Source organism: Artibeus jamaicensis, unplaced genomic scaffold (assembly GCF_021234435.1).
Source record: "Artibeus jamaicensis isolate MK-2021 breed Jamaican fruit bat unplaced genomic scaffold, CSHL_Jam_final scaffold_1031, whole genome shotgun sequence".
Lineage (NCBI taxonomy): Eukaryota > Metazoa > Chordata > Mammalia > Chiroptera > Phyllostomidae > Artibeus > Artibeus jamaicensis.
In genome coordinates this window covers 3,425,377-3,447,034 of record NW_026522026.1, presented here as the reverse complement: position 1 = coordinate 3,447,034, position 21,658 = coordinate 3,425,377, and the positions used below count along the sequence as shown (strand labels likewise).

At 36.0% G+C, this 21,658-nt stretch overlaps 1 protein-coding gene across 2 annotated transcripts in view; it reads right to left on the bottom strand.

The window, feature by feature from the left end:
* The window catches only part of MTHFD2L (methylenetetrahydrofolate dehydrogenase (NADP+ dependent) 2 like), a 98,445-nt gene that overhangs the window by 64,666 nt on the left and 12,121 nt on the right, over positions 1-21,658 (bottom strand). For both annotated transcript variants that reach the window (XM_053655705.1, XM_053655704.1), the window contains exons 2-5: positions 19,036-19,220; positions 18,291-18,413; positions 3,685-3,837; positions 2,223-2,330 (exon numbers count right to left, since the gene is read on the bottom strand). In XM_053655705.1, coding sequence (XP_053511680.1) covers positions 2,223-2,330; positions 3,685-3,837; positions 18,291-18,413; positions 19,036-19,220 — 569 coding nt within the window. The remainder of the gene's footprint in view (positions 1-2,222; positions 2,331-3,684; positions 3,838-18,290; positions 18,414-19,035; positions 19,221-21,658) is intronic.

Below are 21,658 nucleotides of genomic sequence, written 5' to 3'. Positions count from 1 at the left end.
CCATTTTATCTAGTACAGTTATCTTTGATTTTAAAACAAATGAATCATTAGAGTTCTGAGTCTCTACTAACAAAGAAATGCACCGTGAGCTGAATGCTCAACATTGTGAGTGTCATCAGAAAGGTTCTATAGATATGAATTGGCCAAGCTAATCCTCCTTCATTATTTCAATTGGTTAACAATGCACACAGGTGATTTACATACAATAACTACACAGACATGGGCATTTGACATAGTAACTTCCCCACAGACTCCAAATCTTCAGTAAACAGCTCTCAACAATTCATTATATTCATAATATAGGCCAGCACACTCCTCTTAAATATGCATGAGATTAAATACCACCCACCTTACAAACTGTTAATCATCATTTTAACATAATTTGTCACCTTTTAGATTCTGTAATTATGATAGCACCTAGGTGCTGCCATATAAATGTAAATTTAACTACCTGGCTCTAAGTTATCAGTAATATATAACTAATTCCACTTTGGATTCAATGTTTAACATACATTCAAATGAGAATATTTTATAACACAAAGTAAAATGTATTTATAAAGTTCACATGCTTTATGACGTAGAAATGTCTAATTTAAAATTGTATTAACAAAGCCTAAGTTAATTTTCTTGGACTTATATAAGACAAATAATTCAAGATTAAAATTTATCAAGCAGTTAGCTTATAATTTATTGACATCTACAAGAAAAAGTACCCTGTGAAGTGTGGACTATCATGATGTCGTATTTCTCATTAAATATTTTACAGACTTTATAAATTCTACATTTTTGCAAATTATGACAACAAAGACTGGATTTGATCCAAAATAAAGCCAACAAAAAACCCAGCAGAAAAAAATAAACAAAGGTGAAAAATACATAGTTAACCTTGGATGTTACTCTAAAGTTCATGAGTCGTGTGGCCACAGATTATTAACTTGAGCATAATAATGAAAATAACAGTGACAGCCACAGTGCACGTGTGGACAAGAGCTTCCTTAACTGACTATGTCAGGCACAATAATTAGCACTTTCCATTCATATGTTATTTACTCTTCACAATGATTCAGTGAAGGAGATAGTAATATCATGCGCAGGGGACGTGTACAGCTGACTACATGACTTGAGTTACTACTTCCTTGCATGGCCTTGGTACGTCACCTGAAGTCTCTAAAGCTCATTTCCTTTAGCTCCTAGATGCAAGTAATACACTTATGCCAGAATTATTGAGAACTAAGTAAAGACAGTTTATAGGAAAGTATTATACAGTTGTGCAGCTGTGTCATTGTTACGTTATTGATGAGACAAAATGAAACATTGAAAATGAAAAAAAACTGTTTATTGGTTCTCGGCCAGGATTTCCCAACAAAAAAAGTATACCTAAGTAAACTCCTGGTTGTTTTACCTTGCTTAAGATATACCCTATTACATAAAGGCAAATATGAATCAATATTTTATTATACCTTAGGGAAGATGGACAAGCCCTAATAGATGAAGTCAGAAGGGAAGAGTAAAACTAGAAATGTAACTTTGTAAATGGTTATTATGAAAACTGTGTTCTCACCACCAGCTCTGGCCTTCCATGAAGTGCTTCAAAACGGAGGCTTTTTAAAGTTCCCTGCAGTCACTACCAGGCTCTAACTCACTATGACCCACACACACATTTTCACGTGTGGCAGTGTTGAAATCCTTAGGCCCAGGGAGGAAAATCAGGTTTCCAGTGCCATCATTCACCCTTTTAGATAAAAAGGGTGTGATCGTTGGGCTTACTTTTTCATAGAGCTTTTTAGCTTAAAAATCACTTCATATGCATATGTCAACCCAGATTAAAACAGGTATTTGAAAATTTGAAGTCAGGAAGCTAAAATTCGCCAAGGTTAATGATAAGATATCTATATATCTGTGCAATGATGTTGTGCTGCATGTGTGTGTGAGTGTGCAGGTATCTGTCATGTGATTTTATGGGAATATCTACTAGCGGCCCACTTTTCTTAATGTCTATATTATTAATGATTGAGAGAAAGTATATATAACCAAAATAAAACACAGGAACGAAGTAGCTACATATTTCTAGTACTTCCTTTATTCACGTTCAAGATGAGGAATAAAGGAAACCTTCATTTGCATAAACCTACAAATACAAAGTCACAATTTCACACATTGAGACTTGATGATTGTAAGAAGAAAACCGTCCAGGTGTGCAGCGTCCCCAGAGCCCCGCCTACCTCCCGGCCGTTCGTGTTCCCCATCCGTGTGTAGAAGCATGGCAATGGGCATCCCTACGTTCTTGGATCTTCCGGCCACAACCACATTTTTTCCAAATGTTTCGATTCCTTAAAACAAAGTTCGATTTAAATAATCAACAGCAGGAAGCAAATAAGCATTTGAACAGCAGCTGAAACACTCTTTAAAAACTTCTAATTAAATTTGGATTATTGTGTGGCTTGTCTATAATGTGTCCATATTCATTATTTATAAATATTCTTTTAATACCTCTTGGATTTGTCACTTCCTCTATGATTATGTCCTCATGGAAAAAACTCACAAATATTTTCAAGTTGCCATTAAATTGTTTTTAAATCATTTTTTATTGTTATTCTAGTACGGTTGTCCCAATTTCTCCCCTTTGCCCTCCTCACCCATCCTACCTTCACTTCCCACACTGTGGTCCATGTCCATGGATCACTCATACATGGTCTTTGTCTAGTCCCTTCCCCTTCTTTCCATTAAATTACTTTTAAGTATTGAGAGTTAGAAGAGTATGAAGAGTTAGAGCTACAAAGGCTTAAAACACACTAACTGCTAATTACAAAGTAAGCAAAGTACAACATTGCCAAGTTTAACTGGCGATCACACTTTGAGCACAACTGGAACAAAATGAAGTAGGAAAAATGTATTCTTCACAAAGTTCATGCACTTTACTCTGTAGGAGACAAGCATTAAACTTAGGGACTTAAAAAGATGTAAAATACAAAGCAGCAGATTTAATACACTTTACCTCTTTTAGGCATAGTTTCTTCATACGTAAAAAGAAAATGATAGAGTTGCCCCCCCGCCGCCCGACTACTAAGATTCTAAGGGTATAATTCTAGAATCTGCTTCCTCTTAGAAATGTTCTCTTTCCATTGGAAAAAGCAGGTTAGAAAGGAGAAGAGGCTGTCACACATGGCAGTGACAGCGGCAGAAGCAGGAGAATAATCAATATAGAAGGCAATCAAAAGGCAATATGGGGTCAGTTAATGTAGAGGCAAATGTCTCTATACACCTGTGAGATTTACATGGGTTTTTAGAGCATAATTCAAAGGTAAATTTTTGTATTAAAAACTTAGGTCATTAGAGATGATTCAAATATGTTCAGCACATTCTGTTTTTAAAGGTAGGAAAAATACAATACACTTTAGAAAATGCACATTAAAATACACTGTTTTTATCTTAAAAGTAAGGAAGCAAACCTATTACTAGAAAATTCACTCCCTGTAAGATGCAAACGCAATTACCCCCAGTGTATTTTATTTGGGATTATTTTTTGACTTACACAACTTTACATTTTCCCATAGGTTAAAGTTTTATGGCTTATCATTTTCTTTCACTCAATAGGACTGAGTGAAAGGCATTCCATCGAGGCAATGTACAAAATGCGTGGTTTGGTACAGAGCGCTCATGTCCCACAGACCACAAGTTACCCACCTGTCCTCTTGATAATTTCCCAGACAGCACTGGCAGTGGCAGGTATGAGAGAATGCTGGTCAAGGCACAGTCTTCCAATATTGATAATATGAAATCCATCTACGTCCTTTTCGGGGGCAATCCCGTTGCATACTGTTCGCTCATCCACATGGTCTGAAAAGTAAATAAAATTGGTCTAATTTTACAATTGTTTTTTACTTGGCAGCCTCGAAACTGAAATGTGAGGACCTACAACCAGATCACTTATGAATCCACTTCAGTAAAGGTGCAAAATTCTCATTCTGTTTTTTTCCTTCACCCCAAAATAGTAAGACAAGTGACCTATTCTCACTCAGCGCATTTAACTGCTGAGTGAGAATAGGCAAATACAGGGCCAGCAGTGGCTGGCTGATGAAAGGAACATGTCTGCCAAATAAAACAGTACCAGTGAGATCTGGGAACGCTCAGGTGAAAAGTCTTTGTTCTAGTAAGTTCGCAAATTTAAATCTATGTTTTTACCATATACACTTTCACAAATGGGCTTTTATTAAATATTTCTAGCATTAGATGAATAGGGTTTTGTTCATGTTAAAAATAGTCATAACATCATTAGCGCCTCGATTCATCCCAGAAGACATAACAAAGAAGCAAAGATTGAGCACACACAGACATACACACACGTCATTTCCCCGAAGCACTAGCACATTGAAATCCAAAACAGCATTACGGTTTCCTATCTGAAAGAAAAAGAGTGTAACTTGAGTAATGAACTAATCAAATCAGATATGAGACGCCAATGGTCTCATTTTGAAAAGTAGTAAGAATAGAAGTATAAAATAGGCTTTTGCTACTCTATGAAAAGTGGCTTAGCTTACCTTTGAGCCGACAATTAACCCACATACATAAAATATTAAACTAAAGGTGTGTTTGTTACATAAAATTTCTTTGTCCATTACACAATAAATGCCACTCAGATATAATATTTAAGAACATTACCAAAGACCAAGTTTGAGTTGTTTTCAAGGACCGATGCCTCGCACCTTGGACCCTTGGTGGTGTACAAGGGACGCTACTGCCTCTTCCTTTAGAGAGATCTAATTTGTCATTATTGGACTACCAAGTCCTTTACATATACAAAAGCAGGCATCTGCATCATAGTCAAATAGAAATTGGGTGTTTGGAATATCTGCCCAATCAACAGTTTTTCACTTTCAATAATTTTATTCATTCTATAACTTTCTAAAAGGGTAAGAACTCCATTTATTTTCTCTGAAGTTAAAAGGTAATTATATGGGTTCTAGCAAAAAATTTCAAAAGTTACATGTTCATTTTACTATCTGAGGACCAAAAAGATGTTCTTTTTTCAATCTGGATGGTGATGATTATGAGTATGGTAATAATGTTGATGATTCAGTTTTTCAACACTTACCACTCACACAGAAGAAGGTTCATGTCATGGGTATTTTTAAAAATGAAATCAAAAGCTTTGTAGTTTTTTTAAACATATATTTGAAATCTCTATTATTGCTCTAAGGCTTAAATTCGTTCATCTCTAAGTTCAAAATTGGCTAATGTATGTATGGACTAACCATTAACTGAAAGAATTCTACAAAGGCTCATTTCTAGAGTTTGAGAGCCATCTTCTTATACTGAAGTTTGCCATCCACTGGTCTGTACTGTTTCATTCACTAAAAACAGCAATAAGTTGTAACAAATAATCTATCTCACACAACAGCTGAGAGAATAAAGAGGAAATGTATTGCACCTGAAACTCAGGAGGGAAGCACTAGAGACTGGTGACTACAGACCAGTCCTGTGATGGACTCCTTCACCTTTGACTCCGATCACCATTTAGAACACTTTTACCTTATGCTAATTATATGATAATTGTTTAAAGACAAATGGGTGGACATACAAAAGGTGGGAGGTGCATGAAAACTGCTTGTTCATGTACTGGTTATTTAATCTAAAAGGAAAAAGAACCTATTTCAGTAGTTTAAAAATGTTTACATAGTAAAATCAATGAAACCAATTCATACGTCGTTTTTATGTTCTATGTTAATTCAACAGTGAGTTAAATCTCACAGTTTTTGCCTGGAGAGATGTACCTTTTACTATGCAATGTGTAGCATACAGCAGTAGTGGGAAACAGTATATCTTACATTTCCACGGTGCTCTACAGTGTTCATGTATCTTCACAGTTACTGGGGACCAAGATGAAGCTCAAAGAATTTGAGACAGTCCACAACAAACCACTGCTAGGAGGAGGAGCTGGAATTCAAATACACATCATTTTGCCCTAAAACCAGTTTTTCCTTACGTATTACATAGAAACCATAAATATTAAGCATCTTAAATGCTGCTTAACATTTAAAACTAGACCCCCATCCCTTCTATTCCAGACATTTGATAATTCTAAATTATCAAGTGTCTACATATCCCAAGGAATGCAATGTACTGTTTTTTTTCCAGGCCTTCAAATATAACACTATTACTAGATTCACTAATATGTGTCTAAATGCATGTATCAAACATTTATAACCAATTCTACCTTTTGCCATATGAGTAAGAGAAATAAATTCCTTTCATGCTTTTGACTGACTGCTACTGAAAGTCCTAGATATCCCACTCCTGGGGCCCATGTCTTGGAGAGAAGGAATAACCATGAGACTCAATAGCACCAGTTTTTTCCCCTCAGTGGTTGTAAAACCTTTTCGATTCATCATGCATTGGCAAACAGTTAACCACTTAATATCCCACTCAAATGAATGGGAAAACTGGCATTATTCACTTTGTGTGTCTTGTCCCCTTCTATTTAAGATCATGAGAAGTCATTAAGTCATGCCAGAGAAAAAAGTCATCGAATTAAAACACTGTAATAGGACAGCTCGGGGAATGTCCCGAGGGACCGCAGTATAGAACTGTAATTTATTTATAGTACGTTTAATTGCCTTTGGACAAGGCACAGAAAAAAAAGGATCGATACACATTGCTGGTCTATTTTCCACCCAAGGATTTTTACAGTAATTTGCATTAAAATACCTCGTCGCACCTCCCAATGCCTGTGGGATAAGTACAAGTTCATTAGCACAGTACAGTGTATATCCTTTGGCTTGATTATATCTTTTTCTCATTGTTTACTCTCTTCAAGTGCTCCATCCTTTTCCAGTTAACCTCATCACACAGTTTTGACTCCAGTCACACCAAACCATGTCCCATCCCCAAGCTCTTAGCATTAATTCTTACATTTCTGTGCTGTTGCCCAGGATTATTTTTCAATACTTGTTTCTTTCTCCTTGTTCATTCACACCCAACTTATTCTTCAACACACTGATCTGTCGCTACCTGTTTGCTCATCACAGATTCAAACAATACTTTTTTTCCTCTGCTCTCCCATAGAACTGCTATAAAAAGTTCTTAGCGCATTAGTTCAGTTAGTTGATCACATTAGTGATTTAATTACATCTCTCACTCATGAGTGTGAGCATTTAGGGCACAAACTTCTCTTATTAAACTGATTCACCCATAGCCTTCTCCATCTCAGTTGATGGCAATTCCATCCTTTTGTATAATTTGCCAAAAAAAAAAAACCCGGAGTCCTTCTGAACACCTTACTTTCTTTCCTATCCAGCATCCAGTACGTTGGAGAATCTGTTAGCTCCTCATTCACAGCACATCTAGCACGTCACCACTCTCACTGCTGTCCATTGCTACTTCTCTGTTTGGCTTTGTTCTCTCTGGTGAATTCTCGAAACAGCCTCCTAATTATTTCCCTGCTCTGACACTTGCATCCATACAGTCCACTCACAAAATAGCAGGTGTTATATTTGTGAACTGCATGTCTGATCACATCACTCATCCCGAAACCTTGCTCTTCTTACTGTTCCCCAACCATATCAGTCTCTTCCCACCTTGGCTGTCTCTTTTCTGCCTGCCTGGAGCCTTTTCAAAAACAAGAAAGAAAGAAAGGAAGAAAGGAAGAAAGAAAGAAAGAAGGAAGGAAGGAAGGAAGGAAGGAAGGAAGGAAGGAAGGAAGGAAGGAAGGAAGGAAGGAAGGAAGGAAGGAAGGAAGAAAAGAAAGAAAGAAACCATCACTGGCTAAATCCCTCTCCTATTTCAAATTTTTGCTTAAATTCCACATTCCTTATAAGGACAATTCTGACCACGTTATTTAAAATGTATGTTCCATTTCTGATAATGTTGAAGTTATTTACACTGGACTCCAAAGAAAAATAAGCAACTCACAAAAACCTGTAAATATTAGAAAATTATATTAAAAAACAACTATTTGAAAACACTGGAAAGTCACTAGAAGTAGAAAGATTTTTGGAGGCTACTCCAGACCCAAGACAACTGGAATCTGGATAGAAATTTGCAGTCTTACTTTCATCAAGAATCAAATAACAGCCCTGGCTGCTGTGGCTCAGTGGACTGAGTGCCGGCCTGCGAACCAAAGGGTCATCTGTTGGATTCCCAGTCAGGGCACATACTTAGGTTGCGGGCCAGGGCCCCATTAGGGGCATGTGAGAGGCTGTTTCTTTTTCTCTCTTTTTCCTTCCCTCTCCCTCTCTAATTTTTACTGAAAGGGAAAGCAAAGGGCAAGAGGGATAAATTTCCTAAGCCTCTGACTGATTGCTGAACAACACACTATGGGAAGCCCCTCTAAGGCTAAGAGAACTAACCAGCCTGTAGCTGTGGCTCACCAAGAGTAAAGCAAAGCTTAAAGTCCTAAATATAAAAAACATACAGCTAACATTGTATCTAATAATGAAATACTGAACCTTTCTCTCAAGATTGGAAGTAAGTAAGGGTGGCCATTCCCACCACTTGTGTTCAATGTTTTATTGGAAGCCTTACTTAGTTGGTATAAGGAGAAGAAAAAGATGCCTAAAGTTCAGAAAGGAAGAAATAGAACCCTCTAGTCACAGATGCTATGATTGTTTACGCACATATCCTAAAGATTTACAAAACAAAAGAACTAATAAAACAAATTTAGCAAGATCCCAGTAAAAAGTCAATACACAAAGAAATCAATTGTATTTTGCATACAAGCAGAAAATGCTAGAAAATTAAATTAAAAAATTTATTTATAACAGAGTTCAAATCATAAAACACTTAGGAGTAAATTAAAAATTTTTGAAGATAAACTCTGTAAAGAAAATGACAAAATACTGCTGGATGTTAACTCTTCCAAATGGATCGATTCCCAGTCAGGGCACATGCCTGGGTTGCAGTAGATTCGGTGTAATCTCTGTCATAATTCTATGAGGTCTTTTGGTAGAAGCGGACAAACTGATTCTAAAATTTATGTGTCAATGCAAAGGACTTAGAATGTCCAAAGCAATCTTGAAAATAAGAAAATTTTCTTAATTGATAAGATAAAAATCTTCTACATTTTTAAAGAATTTTAGTTACATTGGCATTTGTATTTTTGAAAATGTATGGATGGGTACATTTAAGATGTGTGCATTTCAATGCTTGTAAATTTCATATGAAAATATACATACTGTAAATAATATGTGCATTGAAGTTTTAGAGGTACATTAAGTGTTTTCACCATTAAGTGCTTCAAAAATAGAATGAATTGATAGATGAATAAATGGAAATTTGTGACAAAGCAAATATAGAAACGTGTTAACAATTATAGAACCTAGATTCAGGGCACGTGGTTGTTCCCTGTACCATTCTTTTAACTTTTCTGTGTATTCGAATTTGTCATAATAAAATATTGAGGGGAAAGCAAAAATACCTGTCCTCCAATATCTTTTTTTAATCTTTAAAAATGTATTTTATTTTGATTCACAATTTTTCCAATATCTTTTCTTTAAAGATTTTATTTATTTATCTTTAGAGGGGAAGAGAAGGAGAGAGGGAGAGAAATATCAATGTATGGTTGCCTCTCATGAGTCCCCTGCTGGGAACTGGCCTGCAACCCAGGCATGTGCCCTGACTGGGAATCAAACCGTGACCCTTTGGTTCACAGGTCCGCGCTCAATCCACTGAGCTACACCAGCCAGAGTTCTGTCCCCCAGTATCTTGATCCTCTTTACCATGCTCTACTTTTTCCGTTTTCCCATTGCATATCAACTTCTAATAAATATAAGTACTTACCATGTTTATTTTCTATTGTCTCTCACTTCTGCTATTCCACAAAGGAAGATATTTTAAACTTTTTTTCCACTGATGTATTCCCACCAAATGTACACATTTATTAAATAAATGGCTACTATTTACCCTAATCTATAAATAAAGAAACTGAGACAAGGAAGTGGACAACTGAGGACAATTAGAACAGGCTGCCACAAGGAAAAGATATCTGATCTTTCTATATCCTTTGACTTCTATCTTTTTTTAATATATAGTTTTTAATTAATTTAATTACTGTTCAAGTACAGTTTTCTGTATTTTACTCCCATCCCAGCCCACCCCCCAGGGCTCCCCACCTCCCTCCCATCGCCCCCCCCAACTTCTATCTTTTAAAAATATAATAAAAAAACCAAAGATGGCTTTCATTAAAACCTTTATTTTTTTCAACATCTTTTCATGTCTATGACTAGCTATCTGGCACTTTTACATCCCCTGATATAAATTTAATGTAAACAATTCATGTTTGTTTTTCATTTATTACTTATTTTCAAGACTTGAAAAATCAGAAATTTCAAGCAAAGCTTTATCCTAATAAACATAAATAAAAGGCCTTTGAAAATTCACTCATGTGTCCATTCAAATATTTAGTGAGTGTCTACCATGCGCCAGTACAGCTCCAAGTGTTTAGAATGTATAAGTGAACCAGACAGACAAAATCCTTACCTTGTGGAGCATACGTTCTAATAAAATAAATGTTGGCCTAATCAAATTATTTAGCTATGGCCTCTTAATCAGTTAATTATTCTTAGGAGTAAATGAGAGATACTTTTAGAAGCTGTGCATACTCTTCTCAAGTAAATAAATAATTTTTAAGTTACACCCTATGGGTTCTACATTAAGGTTTCAAGACAGAAAATATTTACCAGCTGCTTACCACTTGCCCAATATCATTCAAGATTTGTTTCATCATCAAGGAGTGAGGAGATGAAAACGAAATGGGAAGTCACTATAAGCTCACTGTGCCTCTCCACCCCAAATCGAGAACACATTAGAGCTTGGAGGATGAGTTGGAAGTGTTCTCCAGGCCAGAAGGGGGTGGATCTGTGTCTCCATCATTCCTTAGCCTCTTTCTCCCATAGCCATAAAAACTGCAACAACATTCCAGGACGGCTTACTTCACAGGCTATAAAAAAATAATTAATGGAATTGGAACCTACACATCACGCAAAGGTTACTACCTCTGCCCTGCATGTGTCTCCTGAGTGATCTAAAAGTCCATGGAGATCCAAAAATTGCCTGGAAGTTGTACTGAAAACACCTTGGTTTGTTAAGTCCCCAGTCTCGTAGGCATTATGCAAAATGACTTCCATCAAATGAATGTTACGGCCCTCGAAGCAGTGTGTGTTCTATAGAGGAAAACACTCGGATAAGTGAGCATGTCTGTTCTACTGAGATTTCACACACAAGGGAAAAGAAGAAACACTGTGTTTGGGGATCTTGCTTGAATGCTTTTAAGGACAGCTAGTCTCAAATTGTTAACTAATTACCACTTTCCTCTAGTGTCTAACACAGAATTATATAGAGATTGAATTCTAAGTAAATATTTGTTGAATTTGATAAATGAATGAAGAGGGTCACAAAGCTATCATATAAATATATCTCCCAAAAGACTTTCTACAAAGAAATACCCAGGTGTTTAAAAGAGCCTTTTGATTTTTATAAATTCTTCACCCAAGTTGAATACACTAAAAAAATAGATGAGGTTATCATGGTAAAATGAAAGTAAAAAGATGAAAAAAGAAAAGAAAAGAAAAAAAAAGAATTCTTGAACAACGACTTTTGTTGTTCAAGAATTGCAGATTTTAAAAGTACTTTGAGAAGTAAATCATCCTAAATTACATGATATAACCTGTTTGAGGTAGCGAGTAGTCAGTAAGATGTGATTATACAGATCTGAGTGACTAAAAAGCTCTTGGGAAGGATTCCACCTGGGTATTCGGGGAGAGAGACGTAATGGCTCCACAGACATGCCAAGCCCAGAGCCGTGTAAATTACATCTCAGTGATTTATTTACTCAGCTTCCAGTAAAAGCCATTACCTTTGTTTTTTTAATCACTGCTTTCTTAATGTTGCCATCGTGTGGTCAACATATTCCACATACAGAAGAATCAGTTTTCACTTTGTTTTTTTTTTTTGCTCATAAATTTTTTGATAAAAATGTTACCTATTAGAATTTTTTTAACTGGATGGGTGGTACTATAGGACTGGTGTTGTTTCCATGTAAATATTCAAATCTCATCTGAGAGGATTTGAAAGAAAATATCTTCAAAATCTGGCTTTTTTCTCTGAATAAACTTAAAAAGCATAAAATGGTTGAGTCATAATGTATGCTTTGTGACACAATTTCAATACTGATCCAAGCGCAATCCAATTATAGTTATTTTTCATAAGATAGGTATATGCAAATCTACCATCCCGAACAAAAGTTACAGCTTTGACAATAATCTATATTTAACCATGTGACTCACCCATTAACCCATCCCTTTCCTGCTCCAAACTGTTGTAAACTTTATCCCAAATCCTGTGCTTATCATTTCTGTGTCTTCCTTTTCATGGAGTTTTATTGCATTTACTTGTTTTCCAGGAATTCATCAAAATTACCATGTAATTGTTCCCATCTGTCTATGGCTCCTGCAATTCCTCTTTCAGGTTAGTGGATCTTGCTGATGACTCTGGATTTGACTCTCCCCCTCCAGATTTTGGAATGGTGGTTTGTCCTGTGACATCAGCTCTCCGATGCCTCAGGAAAAATACTGATTTGTGATTGGCTCAGCTTTTTCTTGTTGTAAGGACAAGAGGACCCATGTTAATCCATCAGAAGTTGGGTTTTGCTTAACTGGGTGGTTTTTATTTTCTTGTATTGATTTTTGAGAGCTCTTTGTATATTCTGTATATACATGTTATCAGATAGATACTTGGCAAATTTCTTCTAGTCTGTCCTATCTTTTCATTCTTTTCACATATTCTTTTTTAAAGAGTGTAAGTTTTATGTTTTGATGAAGTCTACCTTACCAAGTTCTCCTTTCATATCCAGATAAAATTCAGTTGTTCCAGTACCTAATGTGTTGAAAGCATACCATTTCTATACTAATTTATCTTTCTACCTTTGTCAAAACTCAGATGTTGATATAGTTGTGGTTATATTTCTGGGCTTTCAGTTTCTTCCAATGATCTCTTTTTTCATATTGGTTCCAATGCCACACAGTTTTGATTTGTGTAGCTTTATAATAAGTCTTAAAATCAAGCAGTATTAATCTTCAAACTACATCACTCATTTTCAAAGTTATTTTGACCATTCTAGGTACTTTACATTCCCAAATGTAAATTTTGCAATTTGTCAACTTCTACTAAAAAAAAGTATGCTGGTATTTTGATTCATCTACAAATTTATCTGAATATAACTGTCAGCTTAACAATATTTAGTCTCCCAACCCATGGCTATAGTACATTGACATGTGGATTATTTAAAAGTGTGTTATTTGGTTTCTAAATATGAGGAAATTTTCCAGATATTTTTCTGTTAGTGATTTTAATCTAATCCCATTTTTGTGAGGAAACACGCTTCAGGTGCCATGAAACCTTTTTAACAATGTAAAGTACTTTTATGACCTAAAAATGGTATGTCTTGGTAAAAGTGCTTTGCGAAGTTAGAAAAAATATACACTTTGTTGTTTTCTAGGAGAGTGTTCTATGAATGTCAATTAGGTCAAATTGGATGACACTGTGCTTTCAATCTATACTATGATTTTTTTGTCCACTTGTTCTCTCAATTATTTAGAGAGAAGTATGGAAATCTATAATTATAATTTTCAATTTGTTTATTTTCCCTACAATTCTATTAGTGTTTGTTGAATGTACTTTGAAGCTTCCTTCTTAGGTATATAGATAATTAAAATTGTTATTTGTTTTTAATAAACAGCTCCTTTATTACTGTGGAGTGACCTTATTTATCCCTGGTAATATTCATTGCCCCACCTGATATTAACGTAATCACTTCACTTTCTTTTTATTACTGTTAGAATAATATATTCTCCTTACTGTTTTGCTCTAACCTCTGTCTTTCTACTTGAAGTGTGTTTCCTACAGGCAGCATATAGTTAAGTCTTGGTCTTTACCCACTATGACAACCTCTAATATTTAATTGGGTTACTTAACAACATTCCATTTTATGTGATTAAAGCTATCAACTGCTATGCGTTTTCCTTATTGTCTTTTCCCCTTTTTGCTTCCCTCCTTTAGACTAATTGTTTTCAATAATTCCATTTTATCTCCTTTGCTTTAGCTGTAGCTATTTATAGCTAAATAGCTATAAATCTATCTTCTTCCTTTGCTTTCTACTCAAAATTAGTACATGGAAACTGCTTGTACATTCTATTTAATCCTTATGCAAACCTGTCCTCCAACATCAGAATTATAATTCTAACTTGGAATTTTTTTTACTTAAGATATTGCCCTAATTGTAAAAAATAATCTCAGATTTGTAATCATAAAATAATTATAAATTCAGGATTATTAGACAAATGATAGAAAATGAAGGTGTAATTGATGAGAATCATTTCATTTGTTCATTCACTCATGAACCCACTGTTTTGATGATCCTTATAACAGTCCTATAAGACAGGAGAAACTACCTCAACCACTTCCACATAGACACCCATCAGCAAGACTGATGCGTTTCATTTCTTCTGCAAAACTTGCAGGCTTGTGGCCAGAATTTACCAAAAGAATATCAGAGAGTAGTTAATAAACTACTCCTGCCTCTACCAAATGAGTTTCATGATAATCAAGAAGTAATTGTGTACATATCCCTATCTGTTTTGCCAGTATTTTGCAGTAAATTATGAAATTTAATTTAAAATGATATATAGTCAAATAACAATAGTGTAAAAAGAAAACAGTTGTTATTTTTATGGAAATTAAGTTGAATGTTCTGGGAAGATGCTTGAGAACTAAAAAGAATTAGTAATAATTTAGATAAGGGCAAGACAACCATGAAAACTGGGAGGCCTTTCTATAACACGGACAAATTTTTACTCAAATTCACCCCCATCTGAAAATTATAGGCAATGAATTAAAGCCAGAAGATGATAAAAATTACAATCAGTGGGTTCCAAAGGGTCCTGGACCCTCACTGAAAGATTGATCAATAAATGAGTATTTAACTGTTGTATGTTATAATATAATAGAATCTTTAAGGTAAATATACATTTTTATGACTTTCTATGTTAATCAACTTTTTCTATTAACCAACAAACTACATGGCCCAAATGAGTTGGAAAAAAGTCTATTTCAATCCTCCTATTATAATGAGAAAAAAAAAGTGATTTGCTGGTTAAATAACAGTCTGTAAATTGTAAGGCCGATTACAGACTCATACTGTATATATCCATTCAGCTATTTTCTACTGGCAAACACGTTCCACTCACTGTGTGATTACTCAAATAAGACACAGGCCACTTCAGGAGGAACAGTGTATTTAACATCTGTCTTTACTCTCACTGTTATCATTTTTGAACCTTACCAAAAAGAAATTGTGAATAATAATAGAAATATCATTATTGAGCACGGCAAATCCATAACACTGTAGCGTTACAAGGCTGGACAGAAGGGAGAATAGATAGAAGACTACTGAAAGAATTTGGGTCGAGATGGCAGCTACATGCACTAGGAACTTGAATGTGCACTTTTGAAACATATGTGCTCATCATGTTCAGAGAATCCATGTACATAGGTTAATAAAGGTTAAAAAGGTAATTCTGGAATCAGACTGCCTGATTTGGGGTCCCGGTTCTACCAGTTACTAGCAGGTAATAGTGGATAATTTGTTTAACCTCTGTGATTCAGTCTCCTCATCTGTAAAATGAAGAATACGATTCCTACTCATAAACCTGTTTTGAAGCTAAAATAAAATAATCCACATGAAGAAAATCTGCCACATGATAGGAACACATTATTCTCTAGCTAATGTAATTGTCTAAAGTAAAGCCACAGGGACCAGCTGACAAGGACTCACATCCCAGTGCAATTACTCACCAGCTCTGTGACCTTAGGGAAAGTTACTTAATCTCTCTGGGCCTCAAATCCCTCATCAGTAAAACGTGTGTAATAAAAGATCCAACTCCACAAGATTTTGTGAAGATTCAGTAAAGTAATAAATGTAAAGTGCCTGAGACATAAATGGTTAATGTAATGCATTTTAACCACTGTTATTTTGTATATTATTGGCTTTAAGCTAGATTGAAAATTGCCCTTTCTGAGAGCATCCAGATACTTGTGACGGGCATGATCCCTTTGGCTCTATGCTTCTCACCCTGTAAAGTGAACAGGACCCAAGAAATTTATTTCAGTACCACTAGATCACCAGTGCCATCTAGTGGCACTGCTAACAAATTCGCCAAGTGAGCAATACTGTCCACAAAGGGGGAACATTTCTACAGATATAAATATAATTTTTTAAGATAGACTAAATCTAATGTAGCTATTTAGACATTTATAACATTTTATATAACTTTTTTTAATGTAGTACAAATTCAAGTGGGGGAAACTTCATAAACTGCAAACTCTAGGATTGATTGGCAAATACATTAGAAAGAAGTTTTTCTTTTTTGGCATGAGCCAAACAATTGGGTTTAAACTACTACCAAGATTTTCTGGACAGATTTGTGATGTTACTAAACCCCCGATATTTTATAGACCTTAGTTCCCTATAATATAAAATTAAGGTATTGTATGTGTTGAATTTCTAGCTCTAAAATTAAGTGATGAATTACTGTACCAGTTTTAACATGATGGATCTATATTATGATCTGTCAGAAGCATTTGTCTCTGGGGAAATCCTGATGACTTCTAAGATCCTTTCCAACTATGTGATTTTTAAAAATGCAGCCACAGTGGAATTAGAATTAGGTATATGAATTTTGAGTGTGATTTAATTGGCACAAAAGTTACAACACACTTAAGATATTAAGTTATATTGTTAGAGAAATTAAAATATTAATACCATATGAACGTCCCAGGCAGAGAATCACACACCTTTATTTTCTGTAGGTCAAAACTTACAGAGAAACGCAAAACTGCACAAAACTACCATAACCTATGCTATACCAGCAGTCTTTGCTTTGCTCAGTTAAAAATGCCAACATTTCAGAGCTCCAACTAGTTGATAAAACCAGCCCTCCAACACCATTCAAATGTCAGTTATTGTGGTATGTTAACTGTGTCGCATCAGAGCTTCAGGGTCTATGGTCCGTAACTCCCTGTGTAAAAGACAGACGCAGCATCACGAGCAGTGACAAACATGTCACTTCTTTCCAAGAGCATCAGTGATTTGTCACTGCATGTTGGTATTCCAGGCAAACACAGACAGCAAAGTGTATTGCTCCCATGTCTCCAGCTGATACATTCACATGACATTTTGCAAAAGTGGATAATCCACAGAGGGAATTAGCCTATAAAGAGGAAAGTGCAGCAAAAAGACAAGACTGACGATGGTGCTGGAACTGAAATGGCATGGGAGTGAATCTGAAAATGGTGACAGCCAAGCAAAGGCAGACAAAACCTAGGCCAGCATAAAGTGGAGGTAGGAATTATGCACATAAAAAACAAGCTAATGGCACTTCAGTAGGATTGTACTGAATGGAAGTGGATTGCACAAGAAACATCTGACTCTGGAATGTTGACACTGCGCCCTTTGAGCAACTGAGCTAGGCAGGCATAGGGTGTGAGAGAAGGGGAACTTATCAACATCAGTAAGGAAAGTTATTGTGACAAAAAGAATGACCCAGAGGAAGTGACACCAGCATAAAACTTCACTTTGAAGGAACTCAGAGACACTTCACAACTTTGAAAGGACAAAGAACAAAATGAAGCTGAACCAAACTTAGAAGTATGCCAGTTCTGGTCACCAAGACAGAAAAGATGCTTGCTCCATATTATGTTAAGATGCTTGCTCCATATCATTCTATATGATAAGAAGGCAAGTTCTGTTCAAACTCCTGTTGACAAGTTTTTTGGAAAGAAATGAAATACTTTAATTCTCAATGTCTTAGTATTTTAAATGACAGTGTATTGGATAAATATTAGTTTTGTTATTTATCCATTTCCTTATCCATTTATGAACCATGGTAAGGAAATTTATAATATTTAGAGAAAATATTTTTTAAAGACCAAAGAACAAGCACTATCTATTTTTGCCCTCGATTATCACTGCGCCCAATTTCAGCTTGCACGGTCATTTTTATGGCCTTGCAGGACTGAGTGAAGCAAGCACTGAGATAAAGACAGTGAAATTAAGAACAAACTGACAGTAACCAGAGCAGAGGTGGGAGGAGATAAGGGGGGGAAGGGGGAGATTCAGAAACATGTATAAAGGACACATGGATAAAACCAAAGTGGGTAGGATCAAGGGTGGGAAGTGGAGACAACTGTACTTAAACAACAATATAAAAATGTAAAAAAAATAATAGTAAAGCATTAGATACCTGGCAGTGGCAGCTGAACTAATATGCCACTGACTCGTGGGTCCAAGTTCAACTGATCAGTTATATCCAAAAGTTCTTCCTGAGAAACATCCTTGGGTTTTAGAATGACCTCACTGCAGATACCTAGAAGGAAACAAGCAGAGAAAGTCACCTGACTAACAAAGATGTGCTGTCGTTTCATTAATGGTGTCCCACTCGGTGTAATTGGTTTTCTCTGCTCCTGTCCCACAAGAAGGAAAGGTTCTTCTATAAAAATGATCTAAGCATCAGCAGAAGGGATTTCTCAATTAGTAACCGATGTTTTCTCCTGATTCACATGCATTCTTTAGCCCAGTATCCTGGGTGGCAAATTGCACTTATTTGTGATAAACTGTTGAAGGTACTATCAGTGCATCTGAATACGGTAAAGACACCAATAGCACCACCACCACTGCCAGGCCAAGTTCGACAGAGTGAACTGGCAGGATTTATTATCTGATTAAAGCAAGTCTAATAAAAACTGGATAATTTAAATGTACGTTTTTCTTCTCACATCTCACCGTAGCATCTGAAATCACACGAAATTGATTCAATAAGAAATTTAAAGAAGAAATGAAGATATACTTTGATAACTGAAAAATCACTCATCATAATACATGCTATTCAAATAACACTTATTTGACAATTATCGCTCATAATTCTTACGCTTTGCAGTAAAACCAGAACAAGTACATTATTAGTAACAAGTACATGAACACATCCCCACCTACAGCGGAGGCGGCTCGGACCTTCTTCCGGACATAGGTGTGGCTGGCCGGGTTGTCACCCACCAAAACGATACTGAGGTGAGGTCGCCTGTTCCCGAGGGAAACCCACGCCTCCACGCCCTGCTGTATTTCCTTCTGGATTTGTTTGGCCATTTTGGTTCCTGAGATAACAATGGCATCGTGTCTGTGGAAAACAAAAGAATAAATGCAGTACTAAAATGACAATAAGGAACATTCAACCACGTAAGTTTAAGATACAAGAGTGACTAAAATATCTATGATTCTCCGAGTATCCAAAATTTCATATTTTTCAAGTATGTCTGACACCCAATTCTTCAGGTTCATAAATATATTTATAATTTTGTGAAAGAGTCTAACTCTTCTTTTTAGATCTATATTATAATCTAGGAGATTATAATCTAGGAGATTATAATATAGATCTAAAAAGAAGAGTTAGACTCTTCTAGGGCTATAGTACACATTTCTTTTATAACTATTACATATATTTTTTTACTAAAACACACACTCAAGATCTGGACTATAGCCCTGGCTGGCGTAGCTCAGTGGATTGAGCACGGGCCTGTGAACCAGAGTATCTCGGTTCCATTCCCAGTCAGGGCACATGCCTGGGTTGCAGGCCAGTTCCCAGCAGGGGACGCATGAGAGGCAACCACACATTGATGTTTCTCTCCCACTCTTTCTCCTTCCTTCCCCTCTCTCGAAAAATAAATAAAGAAAATATTTTTAAAAAAAGATCTGGACTATAATATTGGCTCTATTAAAAGCTCTGCTCTTTTTTTCAGAAGTGACAAATCAGCAGAGTCTAGTGAAAATGGGCACCCACCTTCAGAGCCTCGTCCATGTTGAGTGTGACCCCACGGTCTTACAACCCTAAGACTAGTGTGTTAACTCTTAGTCACTTTGTCCTGAACACATAAGTCCCTGAAGCCATGAGCTCTGCACTTCAAAACTCTTTTAACTCATTTGAGGAGAAACTGCATTCCACAGCCTTAGGACAACTCTAGGACAACAGCTGCCAGTCTTGCCATGCTTATCACTGATTATTCTGGAAACCACACCAGTAAGCTGATGGTTCAGCTGTTACCCACGCCATTTGTAATGGAAAAAATTTGCATAGAATATTACTTCCTGGCAGTGTATATAAGTACTTAAGAAGGTAAAGAAATGCTATGCTTTGATAGATGACATAAATTTATCTCTGGAAAGGCACAAAGAAATGCATTATGGGAAGGTTTGCTGGCACATCACAATGTCAAACTTAAGAGTGTTGAATTAGGTTACTCGTACTGTGTGGTCATTTCTTAAAGGTACCTGACAAAGTGTAAGGCAGTTCCTTCTTCCTGCTGCCATGATTATTACACAAAATGCCAAATGCAGGTCAATGAATATTGTGAAGAAGAAGAAAAAGAGTGAGAAATAGAAGAAGAAAAGGAGGAATGGAATATCTTATAGCACTTTAATCTTTTGAACCTGTATACTTTTTATTGTCTAATGAATGTGGCGCCATGAATATCAGCCAATGCACAAAGTGCAAACTTGCTGCCTCCTCCAAGGAAGTCAGCTGCCTTCTCTAACAGGTTGGTGTACATACAGATACAACCAGATCCAGAATACTCCATTTCAGCAATCCACTGGGCTCATCCAAGTTCACACAATTTTTTTAAGTTCATACAATTTTGATGGAAACAATACTCTGCTAAGAAGTGATTCTGAAATGTGGTCTGTGGATAGACACATTAAAAGTGCCTGGGAAGCCTGCTGAACTTTCAGGTTCTTAGACCTCAAGACCACACCTACTATTCAGAATCCTCAGGGGGTAAAGCCTGGGAATCTGCATGCCTAGCAAGTTCCCACAGGTGTTCTTGTGCATGATTGTGTTTGAAAACCACTTCTTCAGTCCAACACAAAAGTACACCTTAATAGTAATTGTAACTCTGGATAAATAATTATCTGAGCAAAGAAACTGGTCAGACAATACAATTAAAATTAGACATTATAATTATAAGTAACCTATACTTAGAAGTATAGATTACTCTCATTGCTATAGAACCAACCTATAGGTGATTCTAATTTTGTTGACTTTTCACTGAAACATAATAGCTTTTAAGCATGAAAAGTTATGAAAAATTCAGTGTATCACTCTTGGTCCACCATCATAAATTTATAATAGCTTTATTGAAGTATAATTGACACACAATAAACTGCACACATCTAAAATGTACAGTTTGATGTCTCAGTGTATGTATGTACCTGGGAAGCCATCACCGTAATTCGGGAAATGAGCATATCCATCACCCCTAAAAGTTTGCTGGTGCCCCTTTATAATCTCACTCTTGCACAGGTCCCTGCCAGGCACGCCCTCCACCACCAGGCAACCATTGATCTGCTTTCTGTCACTATGCGTTAGTCTGTATCATCATGAATTTTGTAAAAATAAAATTATGTACCACATGCTCCTTTATCTCTAGCTACTTTCACTCAGCATAATTAAGACTCATGAATGTTCTTGCACACATCAATAGTTTGTTTTTTTATGGCTGAGTTGTTTTCCATTATATAGAAATAATAAAATGTGTTCATCTGTTCAATTGCTGATGGATA